Source organism: Notolabrus celidotus, chromosome 15 (genome assembly GCF_009762535.1).
Source record: "Notolabrus celidotus isolate fNotCel1 chromosome 15, fNotCel1.pri, whole genome shotgun sequence".
Lineage (NCBI taxonomy): Eukaryota > Metazoa > Chordata > Actinopteri > Labriformes > Labridae > Notolabrus > Notolabrus celidotus.
In genome coordinates, this window is record NC_048286.1 from 16,489,414 (window position 1) to 16,517,327 (window position 27,914).

Sequence of the window (27,914 nt, forward strand, 5' to 3'; positions counted from 1 at the left end):
ATATAGGATAGAAATAAAGAGTGAGGTAACACTGCATGAAGGGTGTCTGTAAATCTCTTTACCATAATAACAGTATTACAAAAAATAAAAATAATAATCTGACATGCTGTTCCATTGAATGAACCATTGCTTTCACAAGATGAATGTCACGTCCCATCGGCTATAAATAAGCACAAAGCCTCATACAGTGCACTCAGTAGTTCAGGTACATGTCTTTGAATATAGCAGAGGCATAGCTAACCTCTTACCCCAGGTCAGCCTCTACACATAGCTTTACCACTTTAGTCTGTGTCCTGACGCTGTATGCAGATGAACTGCATGCATTTGTGAAACCGGAGAAAGCCACGTAAGCAGCACCGAGACTATATAGAGAACCTAAGGCCAGAAGCAACAGTATATACATGACATAACTTCAGCAGAATTATTCTGAGCTCTTGAGTATACTATCTTTAATCAGTGTAGATGAAAGTTTAGATATTGTTTGACTAAAAATCTCCAAACATATGACTCCAAGGACACTGCAGGGGAATGCTGAGATAAAGGAGTAATGTTTCAGGTGAAGAGGATGGCACATTACCAGACAGACATGACGCCTCCGACTGATTCCTCCCTCCTAGCCCATCTTGCTCCTTCCGTTTCTTACTCCTTCTCAAGCTGCCAAACCTCTTCATGAAACGCAGTGGGTAATCGGTTGAAAGTTAAATCTGATCGCAACCATCCACATTACGTTAAGGGCTCAGAGATGGTGCAAAACTGTCCAGATGGAAGATTACTCCATTTTTTTGGTGAGAACAGCTGTACAGAAATAAATAAAAAGGTGAAAAGTATCTCAAGCTGATCCGGTCACAGATCTTCAAAAAGCAAAATTTCAAAGCTGCTTTAGTCCATTTTCAAGAAAGAGAGTTTTTTTTGTTTTTTTTTGCTAAAGAAGAAATATATGTTGATAGTCTTCCAGCTAAATCTGCAGAAAAAAAACTGACTTTAGTTATTTCATGGAGTTGAGAGTTCCACTTTTAGATCCAGCAGCAATAGTTGAAAAAAAATGCAGCAAGGCTAAGCTTGCATATCCAGGTGAAGAAAAACCCTCCAGAGCCACAGCGCACACAGTCAGCAGAACAGTGTACAGTATCTGTGTCGGCTCATTCATTTGGTAAAGACACAAAGAGAGTGAAAGCTGTAAATTCCATGCAGCTCCAGCTCGTCCCTCACGCATGTGATGTAAATAACAACTGATGCCGGAGCAGCCCCCTGTGCGCTGTGTCAGGGCTGTAAATTGTCAGGTGCAGCTGTGGGTGGCGTCTCTTTAATATAGCACGCATGTCAGCAGCCTGTAAAAGGAGGCCAGTTTGTGCAGCAAAGACCAGTGATTGGATGAGGCAGCACATTGTCCCGCCTCCTTTCCCTGCCGTTCTTCTGCACACAGTGAGGGTCAGCAGAGGCACATCTGTCACACTCTGTCTTCACACATTCAGGATCGCAAATATAAGAATTTACTGAGATAGAAACTCCCACATTTTGAATCATTACACGTTAGCATGCAGCTTTGAATACAGATAGTAAAAAAAAAAGAGATTGGGGTTTTGCTATTCAGCTGGGAGTCCTGCAGCTGTTTCATTTGTTCAGTCGGTTGTCTGTAACTTTTAGGGGCCTGACATTTAAGACTGCTGAGGCCAGCCCCCCGTCAGATGACAGCGAGGGGACATCCCATGTTCAGTCAGCTGATCAGAAAGCTTCCATTCAACACCAGCAGCCTCTCCTTCCCTGAACAGATGGCCCACTGAGTATTTGCTGCTCACATTAGCCACAGAGTGTCCTGCACAGATCTCAATTAACATGTTATGCAAGTGTTCCACTCTGCTCAGTGGGTCAATGGCTAATATGTGTGAGGAGATGAAATATCAATGATGAAACCGTTACCTCAGACATCCTTTGATGCTCACTGAGATAAACTTTTTTATTATCCTCATGAAATAAATTCACTTAATTTGTGTCTGGGGTTGCTAGGTTACAGAGCCTGAAGGATTTTGAAACACATCTCAGTGTCTGAGGTGCATTTCTTTAAGCTCTTCCCGAGCTTAGTTTCCCCCTTTCAAAATAAATTCTGCTTGCCCTTGTAAGGCTGCATTTTATGAATTTGGAAAGTCATATCTGCCTGGTTCCTTTATTTACTGAAAACATACAGCACGCAGTGGCAACAGAGAGAGTGAGAGAGGGGGGAAAAATATCTGCATGGTTGTATGAAGAGCTCCTGAGAGTCTGGTCACTTCCAGATAAGGGTATGAAAGTGTGGCAGGAGCCTTCAGGAGTGAGAGACTGACAATGTGCAGGCAGTGGGAAAACACATATTTAGACCAGATGAGGATCAGAAGACATACTGATCATATTTGATGCAAATATGGATGTAAATGCTCCGCAGAACAAAGTCACCATAGGAATTTGATACAGATGTCTGTGTATGTGTAGTGTCATTCAACTTCCTGAAATAAAATGTGGTTGGATAACATTTTAGATTACAAAATTAATAATATTAAGGAAGGGGTTAAAATTGGAGGTTAATAACACTCTTGTTTGGAAGCAAAAGCAGGATAAGATTATGACTTCAGCACACTCTTGTGGCCAAACTAGGGTGCCTACAACAACATCTGCTCTCACCCACTCTGTCGTAGTAAGAACTTTATAAACATACTTTGTGGCTTTTATCATTGGCCGCTGGTCCTTCAAAAAGCCACATCATTAGTCTGAAAATGAGCTGAGAGAAGACGTAAAGTCTTAACCACATCAGATTTCAGAATTTTTACGCAGTTGACACGAGAAGTCTGCAGCAGTCTGTATGTGCTGTTGTGTTTTACTTTGGTTACCATCAAAAACAAACTCCAGAGGAAACAGAGCAGGCGGACTCTTGAGGTCTGGCCCTGGCAGAGCTGTTCCACCAGCCGCTGCCAGACTGACCCTCTGCACGGAAAACAGAAGAATGGGTGTATAAAAAAGCCAAAAACATATGAGTCATCTTCGGGCTGTTTGATTCTGCTTCCAGCAGAGCTGTTTCCGTGTAAAACAAGCTGCTTTTTTGTTCTGTAATAATCAGCCATCTGAGCACACGAAGAAATGAAAAGCTGAAAATCTGCCCAGGTCTGTTCTGCACAAAACAAGGCCTTGTTAAATTTCCATGTATTTTGCGCATACCAGTATTAGCATCATGACTTTAATGACTTTTAATTTTGACATAAAAAATTATCTATGACTGGTTCCCTGCTTGTGGAATGCCAAACTTGTAACTTAATCTATAAAAATGTCTTTGAAATGTGCAGCTCAATGCTAGTTATTAGGAGAAAGACAAAAACTCTTTGATCAAGACAATAAACAAGGCAGATCATTACTTTTTCCTTGATAATGTCTCAATAAGAGCAAGACTGATAATGAAGGAGCATCCAGTCTGCAATCTAGTGATCCCAATTTGTCTGATACGGCTCGTGACAATGCCCCCCCACCCCTTAGGACATCACAAAAACAAGGAGTTGACTTTCCTTTTCAAACAATGAGGAAATTCAGCTTCTACTTCCTTTTTGGTGACAATGTTCAATGTGAGTCACTAAGAAAATGTTGAGTAACACGTTTTTATGTCAGTTCCATCACAAGCAACCAAATAACTGAACTGATGAACTTAATCAGACACATTTCCTGTATGTGGGTTCACCTCACACTGCAGGAAATAATCTTTGCGATAACATACTTTCATTTATCATGTCGTACTTCCTTTACAATTGTCTTCCTCGTAAATCAGCTTTTGCCTGAACATGGGGTACTCATCTTCAATCAAATCATCTGCTCATGTAAATTTCTTGCCATTTCAAAACAGTTTACAACAACCCAGTTTTCTGTCTTAGTTTTCACAGTGACAGCTGAATGTCTAACAGGAAGGAGTCAGTGCAGCGGTAAAATCTCTACTCACCTCTTTTAGTTCTGGAGAAGATTTTGATGCTTCCAGTCGTGGAGTTGGATGAGGAGCGGAAGATACCAGTGAAGCTCAGGCGGCGAGGGGACTTTGGCGGGGAGTTCTGGTGGGAGGGATAGGGGAAGATACTTTTGGGCGAACCTGAGCTGGTCTTTATTTGCACTGGAGCAGACTGGGGACACTGGGGCAGCAGAACCGGGCTCCTCGCAGACACTGATTTGATAGGGCTGGCTGAACGGATGCGACGCTCCCCCTAAAGAGCAATAAGAAGACATTTTTATTTACCTGAACTTCTGTTAATGTTTGCTTCATGTACCCACAGATTGTTCAAATAATAGGGGTTGCAGAGCTGTGAAATGCATATTCATGACACTGACATCCCACTCAAACGCCGTCTTAATGTGTTATTTATGTGCAACATGCAGTATAAATTAGGGGTATCTGACAATTATCATCATTACATCATGTGCCAATAAATTAGCAACTAAGATACAAGTGACAGTAAACTTATGGGGGCACATTGAGCAGTATTTCAAAGGAAAACAAATTTTTTGCTGAGTCGCCAGCTACCAACAGAGAGCAGCTAACGTTTGCATTCAACCCCTACATGGCTTAGTCATTGGCCTGACATCTAGTCTTAACAAACTGGAAATCCACAGAACCACCATTACACTGTAAATGGGCGGCAAGTGAAATGGCCCATCTCACACTTGAAAAACTCAGTTACTCCATTAAGGGCTCAGTACAAGTATTTTTTAAAGTCTGGAAACCCTTCCTCTCTTATTTTGAACAAAATTTAACCTCTAAGCAGTGAGCATTATATCTGGGTTCCTTGAGCCTCTTCCCCCTAATCTCAGAGTGTCTGTTCAACACTGTGGGTGAATGCTGAGGAGAAAATGTAGAGATTTATTGTGCAATGACAGCCTGTGTTGAGACAGTTGAGTGGTGGCTTCTGCTTTTTTTTCACATGAGAAACTCAGTTTTGTTTACTTGGCTGAGTTGTAACACTTAATAGCATCTCATAAAAAGGATTATGAGAGTTTCTTGTGCAAAGTGCAATAACTCAAATGTCCTTCAATTATCTGGCTGTTAACCAAAGCAGAGCAATACAAGTTAAAGAAAAACAAACTTTATTGATCACTTGACTTTTTAACCAGAGGGTTATCTTAGGACTTTGTCTGTCATGACCGATAGACTATCTTTGGTAGTCTAGTTTGTGAAATACAGTGCAAATGGAATATTGCCCTACATCCCCCTTTCTAGGTGACACTCTGAAGCTACACAGTGCGAGCAAAGGGCATCGTCTTTAACGGCCCTCATCCTTGGTGTAAGTCAGTAACAGCACCATCAGAATCACTACCAGACAAGCAGCCCTTCTCTTAGTAAAAACACTGGTGACAATATTTTTCATTATGACTTTCTGTGTTTATCAGTCTGTCTTTGCAAGGTCAGAATCATTAAAAAACAGTCTGAGAAATCCTTCACCATTCTCTGTGCAGACACCAAAGCAAAACACGAGAGACTGCAGTCAATCTAGCTGGAGACAGCCAGAGCCTCCTCCCACCACTGCCTGCTGCCCGCTCTGGATGGGCCAACAACAAAATCCTTTAACCATTTGTGGGCTCTGATACAGTGAAGTACTGTCTGTGACACGCAAGGATCTCCAGCCTGGAGGTTGTATTTACAGGAAACAATAAAATGTAACAGGAGTGTTTTGGTAACATTGTTAGCAGAAAGGGAAAAAAAGCTCAACAAGAGGTGTAGCTGCTGCATGATGATATTTAGTGCCAAAATAATCACTGCTGCCCTGTGGGAAAGAAAATTCAATGATGTGACAAATCACTACAAAGACAAGAGGATTGTGTAGTCTAGATTCCTCAACAAAGGTTGATCGTGATGTTTGCTTAAGGCTGGCTCTACTACATACACACATTTTTGTTTAAACCAATCCTGTTACAAATCAGAGGCAGCCAGAGCACACACCCATTTTTTCTGTTTGGCAACAACTCTCACTCTGTCATTGAGCAAGAGCTAGTCAAGGCAGGCTAACAGGATATAAATCAGATCTTTGAAATCACAAGTGAATGCAGGTTTTCAATCAACAATCCACAAATATCACTGAGGTTTACATAAGTACAGAATGATCGATGAATTAGAGCAGACAGAAGAAAATAGGCTGCTTTCTGTTTGTGAAAATCAATTTCCTGTACATGCTCCTGCTATGCCTGGACGCAGTGGGCGTAATGTTACTGTAGACTTGTGAGGGGTTGGCAGAATGGAAAAGACAGCCTTATGTAATATCTTGCTCTCAAAAATCTGTGTATAAGTGGGTTTTAAGCCAAACAACCAAGAGCCAAAGAGACAAGATAAATCATGCAGTAGAGGGGAGGAAAAAAAGCAGACTTGAGAAAACAAACAACTGGCAAATACTGAGGCAAATATTTATGGCATTAAAAAATCATTCCCGTACCATCTGAGCGCCACTTTTGGTTGAGCCACTCGTTTCCACTTGCGGGGAAGTAAACGCACCAAAGTCCTGCACACAAAGGAGATCTGAGTGTCAAGAATAAAACAAGAAAACAAGAAAACAAACAAACCAGCATGTCATTACAGATATCATGAAAGCTTTGAGAGCCTTTAAATGCAAGCTGAGTCTTTAACACAAAATTGTTTTGTTTTTTTTTGCTTGTTCACTTCTTTTTGAACATCTCCTTGTTTGGCCTTCAAGCATTCCAAACACAAAGATGAAAAACATGTTTTGCTACCATGAGAACCTTGACAGGCAAATGCAACACACAATACACTCCATCTCCACACCATGGGTTGGGTTTTACATTCCTCTTTAAAAGGATAGGACAGTGCTTGCTTAAGCAGAAAGGCAGTTTACTCACACCAGCATACAAGCAACCATGCACACCTCTTGTAGTATATGTCATGTTATTGTGATAGTATGTTTACCAGGCTGAGGTTAGGGAAGTTCATGTCAAGGTGGAAAAGCCATGACATTCAGAACTTGAGTGCTGGACTCAAAACATGTTTTGTTTTTTTAAGCTTACTTTGAACTAAGGAAAGGATTTTCTAATCAATATGTTGATCTGATGAATGTCATTCAGAAGTAAACATGCCTGTGTGAGCTACTGGAGCATGTCTGTTTGTCCATGCTGCCACAAGCCCAAACAAGCATGTTGTGATAAAAGTGTGCTCACTCTATCCAGGAAATGTTTCACCTTCAAAAACATCAGGTTCAATAAAGATCACAAGACAAAGAGGAAAATAAATTCACACACTGATGAATAAAGACATCTGTTGTTACTTTCAGTAAACAAAGGCTTTGCTTGTTTGGATCAGGTTGATTCCTCATAAGTGTCCTTCTTAGAAAGACCCAACAGTATGAATCTTCCTCATGATACTTGGACACAAGACTCAAGTCGATTAATCTCAAGAATAGTCAACTCACTGCCGTATAATGATTTTGATTTGGACTTGCAGGGTGTTGTCTACGATGACATCACATTAAAATGTTATTGATGGAAATACTGATGACAATATTTATGAGATAAATTGTCCAACTTTATCAAACGCAACTATGTGACAAACGTAAGATCCGCTTTGCAATTATGTATCTTATTACATCTACAAAAGTCGTGACATCGAGACAGCTGTCAATCATGCACTGCTCTACGTAGCGTGCACAAATGCACCGAAACACCCAAAAGTTCAGGTCCTGATTTCACAGACAGTTCAGCGACAGGAGCTGTTTTTGTAGCTCACACAGCAAGAAGCCAAATTAGTTGACACTTCACTAACTCACTGGCATGTTAATCCGCAGACTTCTCCTCTTCTTTGGCATTTTCTTTGAGCTCTCCTTGCTTGACTCCGTCACCGTGCTTCCCATGCTTTTTCTTCAAGGAATAAAACACATCAACAGTGTGGTAACAACCTGACAACAGAGCATCAACAACCTCCACCTTCACTTCAGCTACCCCGTCTGCCCACTGAGGCTACACTGAGGCGCTGCCCGTCCACCAGGAAGTAGGCTTGGCCGTCAGAAAGGGGCACGGCACGCATCTTCAAATGAGTGTCAACCGTATGTTTACAGGTGTTATGGTGCAGGTTGTTCCCCTCAGAAATATGGCTACCGTGTTTTCGCCCCGGTTTCTCGCCAGAAGAAAAACTACTCCACTCAACTTTAATTGTATAGCACCTTTCATACATAAAAAAACATGCAGCCCAAAGTGCTTCACAGAATAACAGAAAGACAGAAAAAAACAGCAATGGTAAAATTATAAAAGGCGTGATTATAAATAAAATATTTAAAAACAAAATAAAATCAATACAGTACAATTAATAAATTAATAGTGGAAAAGTTAAAAAAATAAGGTAGCGTTCACAAATGAAGGTGAACAAATAATTAAATACGATAAATAAATGTTAAAACAATGATTTCAATAATAAAAATAATAATGCAGCCCAGGGATAAAAATAAATGACTCAAAATAAAAAGGTAGATTAAAAAGGTAAGTCTTAAGTTTACTTTTAAACTATAACCCTCTGATGGTAAAATATTATCGTTTAAGGGTCACACAATCCAAACAACTGTAATACATGTTCCTGAAAATGAGGTGGTTATAATTACACACTAATTTCTCAGTTATGGAGTTGTATTTCGTCGTAAATTAGATTTGTTGTACGTATAATTTCTTATTGTGTCGTCTCATCCTCTCATATCTTAATTTCCCTTTATACGGTAGTAATTAAAGAAAAGGCAAATCGGAGGGCACTCCGCCAGGGGACCATGCTTTAAAACGGAAGTAAATTTCACCACAACACCAGGTAGCGTCAAATTTGTACATATATGCTCCACCAACAGATGTCAGTACGACTCAGATTTTCACTGGTTTGATGGTCCGGAATGAAATACAATGTTGTCCGTCTGCTGAGTTAAAATAGTTACATCAAAATGCATCACATTTGGAAAGCAGAATCACACAACCTATATTGAAGAAAGACAATCTCTGCTCGGCCTGCTGTCTAAACGTGAGATAGTATTGGCTGAAAGAAAATGCTTTATAGAATATAACAGACATCAATTGCATATCCACATATTTGGAGGTAAAAATCTGCAAGGCTCTGTCATGTTTCTGCAGTCTCCAGCACCAGATGACGATGTGTTGTATCTCTGAATGGATGCAGATTTAATTTGTGTTCCATGCAAGTGAATCTGTGCACGATTGAATTGTCTGTGTGATGGTGGTTGAGTGAGGACAGTAGGAGAGTGGTGGGTTCATTTATAGTGCCCTTCAATACCTACATTTTATATGATTATGCATTATTAGTGAAATTATTTTTCAAAAAAGGTAATATCGTTACAATTAAACAACTAATCTGATCACTTAATTCAAAGAGCTACTTGGCAGAATAAGCTACCAGTCAAAATGAGGATTTTTGAACTACGAGGATGTACTTGAAAGTTAATAGACTTAAAAAAGCAAGACCTTCCAGTTGGTGCATTGGCAATGCACCAATTCATTAGTGTGATGGTTAGCACTGCCTTGGGCCTTCCTGTTGGGATTGACGCTGTTCTGGCTTTCTCCAGCTGAAAAACGGATCATGCTTTTGAAGTACATGGATGTACTTGACATTCAATAAACCTAAACAGGTGAACTCTGCCAGGCTGTGCAATGGTTAGCACTGCTGCATCACAGAATGCTAATTCAGGGTTCAAATCAAGGCCAGGGCCTTTCCTGTGTAGAGCTCGAGTGTTCCAGCTTCTCCCATCCTACAGTTTATACAGCTTTTGACAACCAGGATGAACTGGGAAGTAAATAACAACTGAGACGTAAGCCCTGACAGGTTGCACATTAGTGTGGTGGTAAGTGAGATGCTGCCAGGCTTGAATCCAGTCTCTGGCCTTTCTGTATGGAGCTGAGCTTCAGCTCTTGAACTACCAAAATGAACTGTAGATTAACCCCCCAAACAGTAAGGGCTGACAGGCTGCACAGTGGTACGGAAGTTACGGTGGCTGCCGTGTTGGTTGGGTAGGGGCAGAGGACAGAGAGAAAGAGATGAATGAAAGAAAAGAAAGAGTCCTCTCTACCCTGGAGAGGGTAAAGAGAAGCAGTGAGAGCATGATGGGTTCATTTACACTGCTTTAAAATAATTTCCTTACAATTCCAAACTAGTTTGATCTCAAGTAATCAGAAGAGCTGCTTGACAGAATGAGCTGCTTACCTGTCTGTATGAGCTACCTCAAAGATGAAGCTTCTTGGCAGAACAGGTTACCTGACAGACTGAGCTGCCTTACATTACAGGTTGATGCTCCTGAAAGAATAACCTACCTCATAAGAGGAAATGAGGTACCTGCTATACAAAGCTGTCTGTCAGAAAGACCTACCTTACCTGAGAACATAGGGTTCCTGATGGTATGAGCATGCATACAAAGGATCTACCTCACATGAGGGTATAAGCTACCTGTAAAAATGTGCTACCTTACCTGAGAGGATAGGGTTCCTGACTGTATGAGTATCCAGTAGAGCCTACCTCACAAGGTTATGCCCTACCTGTCAGAATGTGCTACCTTACCTGAGAGGATAGGGTTCCCGTTGGTATGAGCATCCAGAAAAAGGATCTACCTCAAATGAGGGTTTAAGCTACCTGTCAGAATGAGCTACCTACCTGAGAGGATAGTGTTCCTGTCAGTATGAGCATCCAGAAAAAGGATTTACCTCACGAGTATGTACTACCTGTCAGAATGTGCTACCTCACCTGAGACCATAGTATTCCTGTCGGTATGAGCATCCAGTAGGGCCTACCTCACGAGGGTATAAGCTACCTGTCAGAATGAGCTACCTTACCCGAGAGGATAGGGTTCCTGACGGTATGAGCATCCAGTAGGGCCTGCCTCACACGAGGGTATGCACTATGTCAGAAAGAGCTACCTTACCTGAGAGGATAGTGTTCCTGAAATTATGAGCATCCAGAAAGAAGGGCCTACCTCAAGAGGGTATGCACTGCCTGTCAGGATGAGCTACCTTACCTTACAGAAAAAGGTACCTGAAAGAATACACTCGTGAGATGATAATTAGCTACCCAATAAATGGGCTAAAGCATGACAGTTTAACAATACTGGAACAATGCTACACAATAATAGAATATTAATAGAGCAGAATGACAAAATTGGCATAGCCTAGGTGAGACTCACCTGGGCCAAACAAAGCTGGACATTTCTTTTAGCAGTTTTGCACAAATGTTTTCTTTTTTTTTTGAAGGTCTCAAACAAACATTGGACCAAAATCTGAAATTATTGCCACAACTTGTTAACATGTAAAATAGTTTATTTTTGTAAATGTTTCTAAATTCAATTCCACAAACTCCAAACCTCATATTCTGTACACTTCAAAAGGCATTTTCAGAAAAAAAAAATAAAGAAAAAAAAATGAAAATAATCCGACTACACGACCAAGAAATGTTGCACAAACACACTGGCAGGATGATGTAATATACAAGAGAAGAAAAATATCCAAGAAACAATTTTGTTACAACCATTCATTGAGAAAAATATATACAATTGAGTCTTCGGAAAGTTAAAAAAAATACATGCCATATACATTACAAGTTCTAAGACTGTCTCCAAAATTTTACAGTCAACTTGAAATTGTGCACGCAAAAACTCTTCCGTTTCTAAGCATGTGACTTGTGAAGTGTCAGTATAAGAAATATTTCTGATTAAGAAGAATGCCATTTCTGTCCATAAAAGTAGAGCAACCTACAGTTCCAGATAAGAGTTTGACATACGATTCTTTCTGTCACATACTAGTTCGTCTAACTCAACAGTTTCATTAGACATTTGCACCTTTTTTCAAAAGCAATGTAAAAACAAATACAAGTAAATACATGTCGGTGTTCCTATTTGTTACAAAGTTAAAAAGTTGTTTTTGGGTTTCAAAACCTAATTCACAGTTCTTTAAAATCAAACCTGATTACAGCAAACAGATCACACTGTTCTCTTACTATGCAAAGAGTCTTTTTTGTTATTTGATTCTGTAACCGATAACTTGTTACATTAGTCAACAAAAATATTTCTTTTTTGAGTGGTCAAAGTATGTGTAAGTCACAAAACACTACGCTACAATACCTTACTTTTAATACAACAAAAATACTTTGTGAATTATTGTGGTTATATTACAAATTCTGTACAGAATAATCATAATATATACTCTCAAACTGAAATAACGTCCATCTTAAATAAATTTCAATGACAAACAGAACAAAAACAATTTAAAAACACCCAAACATCAAGAAGGTTAAGGTAGTATTTGGTCAGTTATTCCTATAGTTTCTTTATGTACATTTTTACAAAAGTAACAGCATTTCTTCCTCAATCTTCAAAACAATAGCAATCTAGCCTTCTTTGACTCAATCTCATCATTTTGAGAATAAAGTTCATTCATTCAGTAATAAATACAAAACCTCTCGAAGTCCACACAAATCACATGACAGAGACCTATGATAAAACTGACTCATGGAATCAAGTATTTTAAGTTTTTGTGTGTATGTTTTTTTTTCTGTTTTCTCTTTTTTTAGTGCAAGTTAAAATTCCCTTCGCAGTATTCATTGCTGTACATTCCTCATTCAGTGATGTCTACATTTAGTCATATGGTATACATTAACAGTATGAAACAAAAGGGCCTGCCCTTAGTAAGCAATAAGGCCGCACCCTGCACAGTGCTTACTCATTCGCTGGTGGCTTCCTCACCCCATGTACACCAAACACACAGACACATACAGACAGACTGAGGCATCTCGTCCAACAGAGCCTCTCACATAATATGGCACAAGTCACATCCTGCTACTGTGTTATATTTCCCTTCCTCCACCCTTTATGTTCTCCATGATCTTATATAACCAACATGATAACTCATTCATCTCCTCTAATGGTTCAGGCCTGCTGTTCATTCATAAAATGACTTTAGTGTGAAGCCTATTTTTCTCACTGTGCAGAGATTACAGCATTCACTCTCACTTTAGCAAGAAATGCATTTAGATTCTTCTTCGCTTTTGTTTTCTTCAGTTAACCCACTTCCTGCACTCTGGAGCTCCACAGTGGCAAGCGATCTTGTGTTGACCCCCCGCAATGTCAAACTGGTAGTCGAAACAAAGCTGAAAAACAAGAAGAGAGGAATCAGTGGCAAAGGCAACATATCAAATATTAATGCGAAGAAATTGTATTATTTTTGGACAATTGTATTCTGAATCCAGTGACAGCAACACACTTCCAAAGTTTGGTCAGAAGCAATGAGACTGGAAAATCGTTAATGTCTAAAAGAAAACATCTGGTGGAATATTTCACAATTAATGAGGTCAACTGGCAACCAGTAAGTAACATTACTGAGAATAACAACAGCATCCCAGAGATGCTGAGTCTCTCTGGTGTAAAGATGGGAAGGACTGTGCCGGCCAATAGCAAAAACTGAAGAAATTGTGTTTCTTAACATAATCGCAAATACTTTGTGAATTTCACAGTTCAAGGATCATTAAATAATTAAAAGATTCAGAGATCTGAATAATCCTCTATTCATGGGACATGGTTAAAATACCTATATTGGATGGGAGTGACCTTCAGGTCATCAGGTAGCACTGCATTGAAAACGACATGACTCTGAAGTGGAAATCACTACATTGGTTTAAAATCACTCCCAAAAAACTGCTTCAAAAAACATATTTCTTTTTGATATAGATTCCTAATACATTTTCAAGATATCTCTGATTAGTAAAGTCATTTTGACTTAGTCAAAGCCACCCAACCTCAGTTGATTGATCATACCAAAAGCTAGTATTACAAAATATGTTTTTTGAAACATTTTAAAAGTGAGTTAACTGTTTTTGAAAATGAACTCTTCAAGTGTAAACTCCACCATGCAAAGAGGGAACTATGTACAAACTTGATCTTCTCAGGGCCTGAGCTCATCTAACATGGACAAAAGTGAAGAGGAAAACTGCCCTCTTCAAATAGTTCGAAAGCCAGCATCCATGATGGAATGGGGGGACATGAGTGCATAAAATATGGGTAACTAGCACATTTGGGAAGGCGGCATTAATGCTGAACAAAATCTAAAGGTTTTTGGAGCAACATATGCAGCACACTATTTTTCAGGGAAGACGTTGTATATGTCAGCAAGACAATGCCAAACTGGATTCTGCATCTATCCAACAGCAGGGCTCTGTAGTAGAAGAGTCTGGGTGCTGAACTGGCCTGCCTGCAGTCCGGACTTATCAACCGTCACTCAAGCATATTTAAAATGAGCATGAAATTAAATAACACAACACAATTTCTCAGTTTTAACAATTGGTACGTTGTCTTTGTCCTCCTTTCAATTGAATATGAGGTCTTAACATTTTGCAAATAAACACAGCTTGGTTCTATTTTCATTTTACACAGCATCTCAGCATTTTTTGGAAAGAGGGTTTAAAAAAGCCTTATGATAGAAAAGATATCCACCTCTTCTCCTTTTTCAACTCTGCGACTGCAGCTGATGATGATTTTGTAACCCCGCTCAAATGTGACCACCTCAGCAACACAGTTTGGGGCACAAGAGTGGTTGATATATCTGAAAAACATTTTTTTAAAAATCATAAGATTTCACAAGTCATAAAACATTCCATGCATAACAATAAAGATGGCATCTGATATTTCATGTTAATACAGTTAACTTTAGTCAGATCCTTTTTTTTTTTCATCAACTAAGAAAATTCATTTTCACTGAAAATAGTTTCAACTTCAGCAAAACAATTTAGAAATCATAATTGTCTCCAATTCAAATACAACCAAGCAAAGCTTTTAAATTCAGAGGGAAAAAAATAATCACCATTTAACTATAGTTTATTAAAAAATCAATCATGATCACAGGCTTTAAATTTAGATCCTTGCACTAAAAATGAGAACAGAGCACACTGCTGAATTAATGTAAAAAAATTGTTATTTTTCTCTCATATAATGATTTCATATTTGCAGGATATGACTCATTATCTCATCCTACCTTGCTAGCCCTCCGCTGCGGGTGGCATCAACAACATGTTCGCTGTCAATGCGGAACATGAACACCGCTCGGTTCTGTCCAGAAAAGAGGAAGATTAAACTTGCCGTTTATTTTGGCAAAAAAACAAAACAACACAAAACAAAACAGAAAAAAACTTTGGACAAAATGTATTTTTACTCAAAACAGAAGTGTACCTGAGATCTATAGATTTTCTCCTTGCTGATGGCAACCTCATTTCGAAGGATGGTTCCATTGTATTCAATCACCATAGTCTGTTTTTCCATGTCTTTAGCAGCAAACAGCCCCAGGCCCTGTGAACATGTTACACTAGCAGGTTTTCATTCTGTCCACAGGAATCAATGTAATCTGACAAACCTGTAGAATACATCTAATGTGTCCAAAGCTTGATCCGTAAGGCAACTGGACTGGTAGTAATACTTGAAGACATTTCACCTCTCCTCCGAAAGTCCGAATCCGACTGTCAGGAACAAGGCTAACGACTGCCAGGAGGTACTGAATGACTGTCAGGTGTTAGGAGAACAACTGCCAGGATCTAGACTAACGACCCTACTTAGGACCCTTTTGTGACTCCTGTACACACTCATGACTGTTAGAGGCTTATATTTTCTAGCTCTTCCCCAGTCTGGGCAGAACTGAAGAAGCCTTTCGGAGGAGAGGAGAAACGTCTTCAAGAATTTCTACCAGTCCAGTTGCTTTACGGATCAAGATTTGGATTACCATGACCTGAATGACTGAGAACCTTCACAGACATCTAATGTGTCGTTCAACACTGACCTGGATACGGGAGCGGGCCAGATAGACATTGGCTTTCCACTCACTCTTCATCCAGCGGTACTGTGAAGACCTGGGGTGCACTACTGAAGTCTTGCTATGGGGGGCGCCACCTTCTCCCTGGGCCACATTTTGGTTAGACCTGGCAGTGCTGGTGGGTACAACCTGTGGCAGCGGCCTTTAAATGGAGAGGGAAATAATTAAATAATTAAATTAAGAAGTTTTGCTTTGAGATAATAAGAAAAAAGTGTCATTCATATCACAGTTACCTTATCACCAGAGAGGTGTAGGGAGAGATGGTTCTTGGCTGGGCGCGGGCACTGCCAGCTGGATTGAATATGAGAGGCAACTCCACAAGAGGGTTTCGTCCGTAACGGAAGGAGTATAGTTTGCAAGCCTCCACTCCTGGGAGCTGGAATAAAGGAGTTGAAATAAAGGCTTTACAGATCATGATCTGCACATTGATTTAATATAATATACTTCAAAGTAAGCAGAACATATAGTAGTACGAACTGATTCAGAGATTTTGGTGACTGCAGGAACTGTGAGTCCAAACAAGTCCTCTCCTTTCAGGTACACAGGGAAGAGCTTCAGAGTTCCTGATTCGTTTCTTTTCTCAGCAACAGGACCCAGAACTTTATCCCACACTCCTGTATATAGCAAGACAAAAACACACATGATGGTTCAACAATGAAATCTAAAAGGCTGGAGCACATGACAATTATTAGATTTTGTGCAGAATCCATGAGGACAAACCTTTAGCAGAGGCATCAGTCAGGACCAGGTCTTTGTAGCCCTGTTCAATGACTCTGATGGAAAACTCAGGCAGTCCTTCTCTCTCCTCAACAGAACAAATATAGCGGCAGCGTCGGTTGCCATGGCGCATGCTCCAGTAAATGCGACAGGCCTCATACCCAACTGGATAGATGGCTGTTGGGGAGTGAAAGTCTGCCATTTGTAGTGGGGTGAGTTGGCCCATTGCATGAGACACCAGGCTGCCCACTCGGAAGGTGTAGCCCAACTCCGGCTGCCGCACAGCAGTCGCAATCTGACGTACCTCATCTCTTTGAACGTAGACGCGTCTAAAGACAGCAAAGCAGCGCAGTTCATGGTCCAGAGCTTGTCCAGCTGTTCCTCGGGGTCTGTGGGCATGACATAGCATGGTCTTGTCTTTAAAGAAGGTGCAGTGAGCTTGCAGAGCACAGGTGAAATGGTAGACGTTGGTGCAGCGTAGGCGATGGCAGCCGCTGGTAGCTCCAGTCTGCTGGCAGTAGGCGCAGCGTACTGTTTGGCCACGCCGTAGCGCAAGCTCTACATTGATGAGCGCACCAGCCTGTGTCTCGTACACCTCAGTCGACCATAGGGCGCAGTTTAGGTGAACCCAAACATCAAGATCTAGATTTAGGAGCCTAGCAGGGCCATCAGTGAGCCCATCTCCAAACTGGTGACAGAAACAGCACCTCCTGTGGTCTCGGAGTGAGTTGGGGGGTCGCAGGGAGGCCCCAAGTTTCTTCAGGAGGTCATCAATCTTATCCTCATCCGGGAGCTGGGAGTTTCCTCTTGGCACCACCACCTGGACAGTCCACTTCCTCCACCGGAGTCCTTTCTGTCTCTTTCCCTGATGCCAGCCGTCATGTGACCTGGGCCGGGCCTTCAGCTTCACCGTCACTTTGATGGCATCAGACTTTGTTTCAGTCTTGGATGTCTCGCCTGCTGTGGGGAAGGGGATTGGAGGAGTGGAAGGAGGAGACAGCTTGGGCTGAAGCTGGGCCAGGCAGTGAACATCCAGCGATGACATGTTGTTACTATACTGGTGCTGAGTTTTAGACAGGCTCTCTGTCTGCACAGACGTTGGGAGAAGAGACATTGATTCCTGTAAAGACGACACAAGAGCTTTGAGGTCCAGCAGAAAGCTAAACATGCTGACAGCAAAGTTATTCATGTGTTTGAGTCTCACTGTGGTGTTTCTACTTGTGTTTCAGTGGTTCAAACCTTAGTTTCGGAGGTGGATCTGGATTGCAGAGATGCTGACGAGCAGTAGAGAAGGAAGCAGCTGTGACTGCAGAAGACCAGGACTTCTTCAGATTTCAAACGGCCTTCAGATTCCTAATGAGAGAAATCAGTAGCTTTAACAGGCTGAATACAGAATGAGGGCTTAAGTTAAATCCTGACCAGTGTGAACTGCTTAAGCTTTACTGACATTAAAAGAAGTTATTAAATAAACATCAAAAACATACAATATTTAAATAACCAAAATACTAATGGGGTCTACTGCTTAACCCGTTAAGTGATCTGAAAAGTACTTAACTCCAGCAGGCAGGATTTGCAAAATCAAAGGATGTATTCAGTATAACTGAGGAGGTGCATGAGTGTTTAGAGTAATAAAAATTATGACACAGCTTTGATACCATTTTTGTTAACTAAAAGTGAGCTGTATCCTATACACTAGTGCAACTAACACACGTGTGTAAAATGCAGAGTGAGGTATGTTTTTGTGTAACAGTATTTTACCCTGAAGATGGCGCTTGAAGAAGTGAGAGACCGCTTCGCTGCACAAAGCTTACTGGATTCATACTGTGCTACCTCATTAAGTTATAATTATGCTTGTGAAGAAAACGGCCATACAGTGTTAGGTAAATAAACCCTGTGGAGTGTTGGTACGATGGAAAGACTCCTCAGATTATGACCAGCGGAGGTGGCTGACACGAGTCTCCGCGAATTGGTCAGGGATAGTTGATCCTTCCTTACCTTGCAGCTATGAACGCTACTCCAGGCTAAGAATTGCCATAACAGATCTTAGTATAAAACAGGTACACCACTATTCAAAAGCTAGACTTCATGTAATATATCCTAACACTTCCCCGCTTTGTGATAAATGTAAACAATACGCTGGAGCACTTGCCCATCATATTTGGTCTTGCCCTAAATTAGTCTCCTTCTGGAACCTTGTGTTTGATTATATATCAAAAGCATTTCAGAAAACTATTACTCCAGAACCACTTCTTGCTATCTTTGGTTCAGCAGACACAAACCCCTCCATAGATAAATATTTTCTATTTCCTTATGTACATTGTTGGCTAAACGCCTTATTTTACAAATGTCGAAGTCAGAAACAAGTCCTTTATTTCAGCAACGGCTCAAAGATTTGGGGAATGTTTTGCATTTGGAAAGATCGTGATACAAATTGGCTAACAGAGAAAACACTTTCATGAAAATATGGAAGCCCATTTTGGATGAATGGAAAACCTCTCCCAACATACCTCCCTCTTAAGCCACCTCGCATTGTGCTTGAACCCTCCTATTGGCTACTCAGATGACACTTTTGTTTTTAGAGCTACTTATTTATTTCCATTATGTCCATTAAGTCCTTAATGTTTGTCTTGTTTTTTTTTTGTTTTATCTATGCCTAAAAATCAATAAAAAGAAAGTGAAAAAATAAATAAATAAAACAGGTAAACAGCTGGATTGAAACTGCATATTGTTGGATGGGATTACTTGGAAGTCTTCATGCAATTGAAACCTCCATCCCCGTGAAAAAAAGACTGTGTCTCATACACCAATGCAAATTATATTCTGGATTTTACAGTATATAAATGAGTCCAGGCACAATACTTACATGATATGATATATAATAAAGTGAAATATTGGAGTAAACAATACTTGCTTAATTCTACTATACTTTCTACTTCAAGCCAAAACATAGCCTGTCTTCTGTATACACCTCCCTCTCCTGCATACAGAATATTGATGTCTTAAAGCTTGGTACCTTCATGTGGGCAGGAAGGTCTTTGATGGACTTCTGCACTCCATTCCCCAGGACCACCACCTTGCAGTGGCAGCACCAGTGAGGTTTACATCCAGGGCTTGCAGGGGTCTTTTGGTCATGTCCTCGAGCCAGAGCTGCACCTGAATGAAAATAAAACAAGTGTGAAAAGGGGGGGGGGGGATACTGTATATTCAGAATGGATTCTCTTGAAGTAAACCTGCAACTGAGTATTGCTTAGCTAAAGTTATCCAAGTGTTTCTGTCATGTCAACAGTCATGAGGGCTTCTACTGGTGGTGTGACAGCAAAGGCATCAGTTTGTGTGCTGCAATACTCAAATAAAATCAATTTCCTGTATTTCATTATTAGGATTAATCTCTGAATTCAGTAAATACTCCTGGAAGCACCTGTGCTGTATGCTGCCCTTAGCCCCAGACTTAAAATAGTGTGTAATAAAAATTGTCAGCCTTTAAATACTGCAAAGAAAGACAATAGCTCCAGTGGATGTGGATGTACAGCATAAATAATTGCATTGTGAGATTGCTTCTTTGTCCTCTTTTCTCAGTCACTCATTGTGTTTGTCTTAAATTAGACATGACATTTTAATTACAGGCTGTGTATTTCAGCACTATGGGAATCTGAGATGCTCTAGTCTAATCAGTTTCGTTCCCTTACCTGGGCTGTTGGGATGGAAGCGAAAATGATGCGCCTGCTGCTGCTGTTGCATCATCTCCTGTGGTCCAACCGGCCTCATAATGTGTCCTGGCCGACCGTGAAGCCCTCCGTTATCTCCTTGTCCGTGGAAGAGCATGAGAGGACGAGGCTCCATGCCGTGAGGGCCCATCCTTGGACCACCGAGTATGGATAGGGACCCCCTGTCTGGGGTGCTGCTGACCTCATAGCTACTGGGGATCTTCACACAGAGAAGGTCTGAAATGGCTGCTACTACACCCGTGATGTTCTGGAGAGGACAAAAAAGAGGGGTTGAATTTCCTGAATGGTTCCTACCATGTTAGATATTTGGAATGCTGTCCGTATCAACATCCATGTTTTTTTAAATGTATTTTTCAGGTAATGTTTACATGTAATTACCAGTGTTTGTATGGCACAACTTTTTGAGTATTATGGACCAATATTGTTTAATGTAACATGCAAATCTTTGCTGTATTTCTATTAAACCACAGTGAATGTAAACATTTCTTACCTCTGCTGCAGCTGGTCTCAGTGTGATGGCTACAGATACAAGCCCTTGTTTGGAATCATTAGACATGGGACTGAAGGGAGCACCGAAGAACATCCCCGAAGGCTCCGTTTTGATGTCCTGCAGTTTGATTTCCGTCCCTATAACATTTTAAAAACAGAAGAATTGATTAAAATGAACCAAACTGTTTAGGAGTTGTACTTTAACAAAAACTTGATCAGCTGTAATTAGAAGGTTTGAATGTGTTCATTATGTTGAAGCTGTGTGTTTACCTTTCCCATCAGGAGCAGGAAGCATGGGGAGGACAGGAGACAGGCAGGGAGATAGAGGCTCCTCCTTCACCAGAGACAGGTCTGGGTAGCGGCTGATCTCCATGCCGACCACGCTTTCAGGAGACGAGGATGGAACAAAACTATCAGGGGTGTCCCGGTCCTTGCAAGGCTCCTGTCCTCTGTTGCTGTTATTAATCCAGAAGAAAGAGACATCTGTCAAGAACTTGCAGCTGCATTTAAAAACCATGATCACATGAGACAACAACACCAACCAAGGTGATAACAGCTGCTAATGTTTCACTCGTTTTCTAAAAGACAGTTCCTGTTGTGTGATACCTGAGCTCCTCCTGGTTGTTGTGAGGAGGGGTGGGGAGAGAGGCTGGGACATCCACAGTTTTTGGTCCCTGGGCGATGGCACGAGCTAGAAGATCTTCCTCGCTCCTGAATGGGACGTGTAGCGGCTTAGGGACCAGGCCTTTAGACACTGTATGAAAGAGAAGCACATTGTCAACACACATCTACTCACACTGGGGCATGTAATGAAGATATTCCTGAGCACTTTTAAGATTGTGGTCGTGTGAGACACTGTTTCAAGGTATGAAGTCATTTTACTGTAATATGCAAAATATGCAATTTCCATCTATTTTCAACATCAATCAAACAACTATTTCAGTAGGGTTGCAAAATTCTGGGTATTTTCAAAGTTGGACACTTTCCATAGGAATAAACGGAAATAAATCAGGAATTGGCTCTTAATAGGGAACTTAAATATAGTCGGGGAAAATATTTTAGCATAATGCTGAATAAAACAACCAGATTTTATGCAAGTACAGTTGAATATCTATGCTATTCCTCAATCACATGCACATAGCACACTGCTTACTGCAGGGCTATTGAGACCACGCCCCCTACATGCACTGTGCATTTCTCCATCACATGCACAGATGAATCCTGGACAACACTTTTGAGACCAGAGCACAAGACCATTGAAGCAACACATTTGAGCCTGTGGACTACACAGAGTGCATTAAGTTTTGATGATAGTATGGGGTAAAATATTTAGCAAATTTGATGTATGGTACAAAACAAATATTTATGCTTGGATATGATACCTTTCCATTAAATCAATTCCCATTTTATTCCCATAAATTCCCATTAATTCCCATAATTTTCATGGGAAATTTCCAATTTGGAATATTTCCCAAATTCCCCAGCTTAACTTCCCATGGAAATTTACCAAAATTTTCCATCCCTTTCCAATCCTATATTTCAGTAAGAAAATGTTGGGTGTTATAAGGGTGCATTTTTTAAGACCCCTACCCATGGCAGCAGCTTTGCTAGCCAGCTCTTCTGTCGTGGCAAATCCGTTGATCATTTTCTGTCGGTTCACAGGTGGTGGGGTGGGAGGAAGAGACGCTGGCGGTGTCGGAGGATTGCTGAGGTTACTCTGCTGTAGGAATCAGAAACGATGCAATGTCAGACCATTGTGCAATAGACAGACTTTAAACACATCACTCTGTTTATTACGTTTCATCCGTAGAGGTAAAAGGAAGCACGTCTCACCTTGTAGGCCAGTTGGGAGTAATAGTCAGAGACTCCATCCAGTGAGGCGCTGCCAAAGGTACCAGACAGGAGGTTCTCTCCATTGAGCTGGCCGCTGCCGTAGGGAGCGAAATGGGCAAAGTTGACTCCAATCAGAGGCTCCATTAGGGGAAGCAGGGAGAGCTGCTGCATCAGGAGAGACAAATATATCGTCAGGGGAAGGATGCAATGGATCTTCAAACAAAAAAAGCACCAAAACAATCACAACACAAAATAAAACTGAGCTCATACTTTTTCAAGCTAGCACACCCAGCATCATTAATCATCGACAGAATCATAACTTCTGAAATATCTTTAATGTCACTCAGTCCTTCTTCTGTTGTTCTGGCTTGTCTGTTAAGCTGTTTATGGTTTTAAAAAAGTCTTAGAACAGAAAGAAAAAGATCTTCGACAGAAACTTAAAATGAGTAGGTGTGTGGCAATCAAAGAGGAATTCCCCAGCAGAGCAGCTCAAACTTCTATAATGCAGACACAATTCTTTTTTTCTGCTTTAATAGTGCAGAATATCAATGACACCCTTTATCTAAACACCTCAACACAAACATGATGCAAACATTAGCATTCCTCCATTTTTTAAAGTGTTTTTCCTCCTGTTGAAATGAAAAATAAGCCTCAAATAAAACTATTCTCGCTTCATTTTGTATCTGAAAAATTTGGCCTTGCGTCTAGATTGAAAACTTGGAAGAATAGCCTACGTCTAATCACTTGCCAGTTATCTAGTTCAATGCAGCCAACAGTACACAGCAGGTTAATAGGAGCAAACTATATGGAGGCTTGAGATGAGTTGCCTTTCGGGTGAATTCATGTTATACTTAGTAGAAGTCAGCAGCACATGTTCATTTGGTGCTTAAATGAGCAAGACAGCTTCATAAAGTTTAAATCAATATGCCTCATTCAATGTGGGACTTGCAATATAATCATGAAACCTCCTTATACTACACTAAATTACCTGTGCTTGCAAATGTCATCCAACAATTACCTAATTACAGTATTATCTTTATGATGTGTGTGCTCCATCAAACACAATTTTCTTTCTGGCAGTAATTAATACTGTAAAATTCAGATTTCAACCCACAATGTGTCTATCATCTTTTGTTACCAAAGCTTTGAAGAAGTCAGGCAGGAGGCACAGCATTAGCAGGTCATAAGGTGTTAAAATCAATCCTACCTGTTTGATTTGGGTCATTACACTGTCAGGGCCAGAGTGCATCAGCTGCCTCTCATCCCCTTCCTTCTTCCTCTTCTTGTATCGCGAGGCAGGTTTATCCCCCTTTGGCGCCCTCTTGTTTCTCCCCTTCTTCTTCTCCTGTTCAGGGAGCAGAGGTCCGGGGAAGTCTGGGATGCCATCTGAGTACGCCTGGAGAAAAGAGAAAAAGATGATGAAAATAAAGGCACCAAACACCTTTAAATTTCTGAGCAGCTTTATGGCTACGAATGAGATCTTTTCAAACACAAAACTGTGACTCATCTGAAACCTGACAGCTATGACTCACAGCAATTTAACTGTGACGCACCTCTCATCTGAAACACTTTGCCTGTCTATGACTCACTGTGTTGATCGCCCCCTACGCGCTCTTACTGTATGACTAACAAAAAGACTGACCCCGTTGCTGTCCATGGAGCTTTGCCTCAGCAGGGATTTGCAGTCTGCGGCCTCTTCCTCCTCTGAGCGCATGCTCTCCTCTGACCTCTGCTGGGTCAGTCCATGCGGAGGTGTGCTCTTGTTCTTCAGGAGATGTTTCAGTAATTCGTTGCCAGCTTCCCCCTTATTTGGACTTTGCCCAATGGGGAAGGGAGATGTGCTCTCTTTGTTGCCTTCTTCCTTCACAGAGCTCATTCCTGACCCGATGGTTCCTTCTCGGGGACCGTGACACTCACTGGCATCGGTCTGCTCCAGCTTTATGTTGTTGAGGATCCGGTCATGTTCCTGAGCCTGCATTCTTGCCGAGTCTGAGGAGAGACTTTGTTGTCCAGAATGACCTCCAGAAAGCTGCCTCTCTAATTCTGAGTGGCTGGGCGTGGAAGATCCCAGTAGAGGGGACCTTGACAAGTCCTGGTCACCAAAAAGATGGGTGTTTCTGGTTGGTGTCGAGGAAGTGTCTGAAACACAGGGTGTGAGAGGAGCTGTGAGGTCTGAGTGTGGAGTTGAAGGTGTCTTTACTGAATCTGCGTCATCATCTTTCTTCTTTTTGCGGTTTCTCTTCTTCTTTCCTTTCTCATCTGGGATGATGTTGGAGTAGAGTTGGATTAGAGATTGGCCTGAGCCGGGGAAGTTAGAAGGTAGAGGTGTGGACGAGTCACCTCCGAATGGCGAACCCTCTACTTGCATCTGAAGTCCCATTCCTGGTGCACCAAACTGACGAGGTCTTGGCTGACCTTGGGGGAAATTGGATGCTTGTAGGGCTAGATTATCAGGCCCGAAACCAGGCCCCATGTCGCGGGGCATCATTCCATTGCCCATCATGGCTCTCCTTTCCCCATGCATAAAGGCTCCACGCGGTGAGCCCATACCAGGCTGCATGCCCTGCTGCTGGGGGAACATTGGTCCGAGTTGCTGCTGTTGTTGTTGCAGAAGAGGCCTCTGAGGCTGCATGAACTCCTGTGGCAGCTCCGAGTTGAAAAATGGCATTTGAGTGAGAGGTGCCATGTTCCCATCTTGGCCCATCATTCCCTGCTGCTCCATTTCCAAGCGGTGTTTCAGGGCTCTCTGCCGTTCCACCTCCTGCATTAACTGCACCCGCTGCCTCTCCTGCTGCTCCCGAAGCCTCTCCCTCCTCTCCCTCTCCTGGAAGCCTTCACTGAACGGGTTGTTGTCATCAAACTTCAAACCACCCCCCTGCATGGGTTTTACACCACCTGATGGAGCTGCTGGTGCCTGGGGATCAACAGGCATTTGTGGGTGTTGAGGTATGTTACCCATTGGCATCTGATGAGGTTGGCCTGGTACCTGCTGGGGCATAATGGGAGGAAGTCCAGGTCCGCCCATGGGCATGGGCGTACCAGGATGCCAACCAGGTGGCGGGTTGGGCAAACACTGAGGTGCATTTGGCTGGTTGGGATGTATAGGCATCTGCATCATGGGGTTCATAGGAGGTTGACCCATTGGTGGTCCACCTGGACCCATAGGTGGTCCAACGGGTCCCATTGGTGGTCCAACCGGTCCCATTGGTGGTCCGCCAGGGCCCATTGGTTGTCCGCCCGGGCCCATTGGTGGTCCGCCAGGGCCCATTTGTGGTCCGCCCGGGCCCATTGGTGGTCCGCCTGGGCCCATTTGTGGTCCGCCCGGGCCCATTGGTGGTCCGACTGGGCCCATTGGTGGTCCACCCGGGCCCATTGGAGGTCCACTGGGGACCATACCAGGCGGACCTGGCACTGGGTGCATCCCCGGCATTAACGGTGTCACATTGTTTTGCTGCTGTTTCACTCGGTACTCCTCGATGAGTTCGGCATGCTCCTTCTGCTGCTTGCGGATCTAAACAAAACACACGACAGAATCATAAAAAATCTGACAGAGGTTCTCTATGAAAATTACAAAGGGGTTGTATCACATTCTCAACACAAAGGTATGAGGACACGGCTTTACCCAAGGGAGGGAATGAGTGTTTTTTTCTTTCTAACAGTTACTGAAGAATTTAGTTTAAAGCAGGAGTTAGAAAGTCAATAGCAATTTCTTTTCCCACAGCCTTTTTATTTTTTTAGGAAGTCATTGCAGCAGTTGACAGGTGCAGCGCAGAGACAAGCCTGTATGTTTTCAATTCTTCATCTTGTTTAGATAATGCTTTAGAAGTCTGTTTGGGTAGAAAAAATAACTAGAATAAACACCCTACACTTACTTTAGCTTCTGGAGCATTTAGTCTTACAAATCCTGATTAAATTCTATAAAGTCAGACACAGTAAAAGACAACACAACTGCTCCTGATGAAAAGGAATGGTCTTAAAGAAGAAAAAGAATGAAAGGATATCAAAATGATGGAAAGAGAAAAGTAGGGGTTGAATTAATCCTTTAAGGGCTCTGGGCCGGCATTGCGAACAGAACGGCTGGAATAGAATTTGTTGGTGAAGCTTGACAGGTCGAACATTTACCTGCTCCAGTTGTTTCTGCACTACACCCTGCTGCTCTGTGACATGTTTGAGCTGCTCGGCGTCCTCCTCTGGGAACTCTCTCCCCGCCTTCTTAGCTGTTCTCTGTTTGGCAGACAGGGCTTTCTTAGACTTCCTGTGAGCTCCGATCTTCTCTTCCAGAAACTTCTGCTGCATTTGAAGTAGTTGCTGAGTCTCCTGGAGCCACTCTTCGTACTGAGCCCTCTGAGCATTGTCTGCGAGAAGAAAAAGGCTCTTTTGTTAGCAAACTTGACAGCATGAAAAACAAACATCTTCACATTTCTACGCTTGACAGAACTTCAAGTCGAAAAGTTGAAGATTCATACACATTTTTTGAAAACTTACTGACAAATCCTGGTCCAAAGTTTGGTGGATTCGGTCTTGAAACCTGTGTCAATTTGCCATCCTGAAAGCAAGGTTGACAGGTATGTTATTTAATTCCTTTATATTTTTAACTGAGGTATGTCTTACTGATCACATATTAAACGTACTTTAAGATAAAACTTAAAAGCAGAATTATGATTCAGATACCTGTCCAAGAACTTGTGGTGGAAGTGGTGTGCTCTCAGGACAAGGTGTTGCAGGGCTAGGAGGAAATCTGTATCAAAGCAATGACATGGTCACGTACCAATTACTCAATTCATCATTCACAGTAGTAGCTCTTAACTTCTATATGACTGCTCAGTATCTGAGCTTTTTACCTGTTCATGGCCATTGGAGTCATTCCCATGTTGTTCTGAACCATGACTTTGTTGATGCCTTTAAGGGCAACCATCTTGGCTTTCATGATGGGGTCAGTGATGGCGTCAAAATCTACAAATCATAAATGATGCAATCAATTAAGTAATCACTTTAACTGGAAATCTTACTTTCTATCCTACAGTGACAACAAGTGATGGCCTTAGTAATTTACCGATGTTGGGGAAGAAGGAGTCACTAGAGCGCTGTCTTATCATGGCTTGCATCTGCCTCTGCTGCTGTTGCTCCTGTCTCTCCTGGTCCAGGAGGTCCTGCAGTAGGAGTGGCTGCTCCTCTAGCAGCAGAGGACGGTGCTGGCCATGCTGAGCCATTGCCTGGTTCAGTGCAGCCTGCTGGGCCGGGGTCAGACCTTCCATTGCAGCGGCTAGCCCCACCTGGTGGTCTAGGCTAAAGCCGGTCATGGAGGCTTCTCCTGCAGTGGTGGGGTCAGGTATT

The 27,914-nt window shown here is 41.9% G+C and overlaps 2 protein-coding genes across 2 annotated transcripts in view; both read right to left on the reverse strand.

Moving 5' to 3' along the window:
* LOC117826762 (5'-AMP-activated protein kinase subunit gamma-2-like) overlaps positions 1-8,045 on the reverse strand; it is a 28,247-nt gene extending 20,202 nt beyond the window's left edge. Inside the window, exons 1-4 of the mRNA XM_034703068.1 lie at positions 7,936-8,045; positions 7,764-7,854; positions 6,423-6,488; positions 3,950-4,205 (exon numbers count right to left, since the gene is read on the reverse strand). Coding sequence (XP_034558959.1) covers positions 3,950-4,205; positions 6,423-6,488; positions 7,764-7,847 — 406 coding nt within the window. The 5' untranslated portion in view covers positions 7,848-7,854; positions 7,936-8,045. The remainder of the gene's footprint in view (positions 1-3,949; positions 4,206-6,422; positions 6,489-7,763; positions 7,855-7,935) is intronic.
* A 3,223-nt stretch (positions 8,046-11,268) lies between these two features.
* Positions 11,269-27,914, reverse strand: part of LOC117826783 (histone-lysine N-methyltransferase 2C-like) — a 79,962-nt gene continuing 63,316 nt past the window's right edge. The window contains exons 40-62 of the mRNA XM_034703122.1: positions 27,634-27,891; positions 27,422-27,533; positions 27,252-27,318; positions 27,066-27,126; positions 26,703-26,935; positions 24,223-26,091; positions 23,788-23,976; positions 22,581-22,745; positions 22,338-22,467; positions 21,354-21,501; positions 21,018-21,202; positions 20,749-20,885; positions 20,220-20,505; positions 19,547-19,686; positions 17,773-17,886; positions 16,537-17,653; positions 16,294-16,430; positions 16,050-16,192; positions 15,784-15,958; positions 15,183-15,299; positions 14,989-15,062; positions 14,451-14,559; positions 11,269-13,111 (exon numbers count right to left, since the gene is read on the reverse strand). Of these exons, the coding sequence (XP_034559013.1) occupies positions 13,019-13,111; positions 14,451-14,559; positions 14,989-15,062; positions 15,183-15,299; positions 15,784-15,958; positions 16,050-16,192; positions 16,294-16,430; positions 16,537-17,653; positions 17,773-17,886; positions 19,547-19,686; positions 20,220-20,505; positions 20,749-20,885; positions 21,018-21,202; positions 21,354-21,501; positions 22,338-22,467; positions 22,581-22,745; positions 23,788-23,976; positions 24,223-26,091; positions 26,703-26,935; positions 27,066-27,126; positions 27,252-27,318; positions 27,422-27,533; positions 27,634-27,891 (6,059 nt within the window). The 3' untranslated portion in view covers positions 11,269-13,018. The remainder of the gene's footprint in view (positions 13,112-14,450; positions 14,560-14,988; positions 15,063-15,182; positions 15,300-15,783; positions 15,959-16,049; positions 16,193-16,293; positions 16,431-16,536; positions 17,654-17,772; positions 17,887-19,546; positions 19,687-20,219; positions 20,506-20,748; positions 20,886-21,017; positions 21,203-21,353; positions 21,502-22,337; positions 22,468-22,580; positions 22,746-23,787; positions 23,977-24,222; positions 26,092-26,702; positions 26,936-27,065; positions 27,127-27,251; positions 27,319-27,421; positions 27,534-27,633; positions 27,892-27,914) is intronic.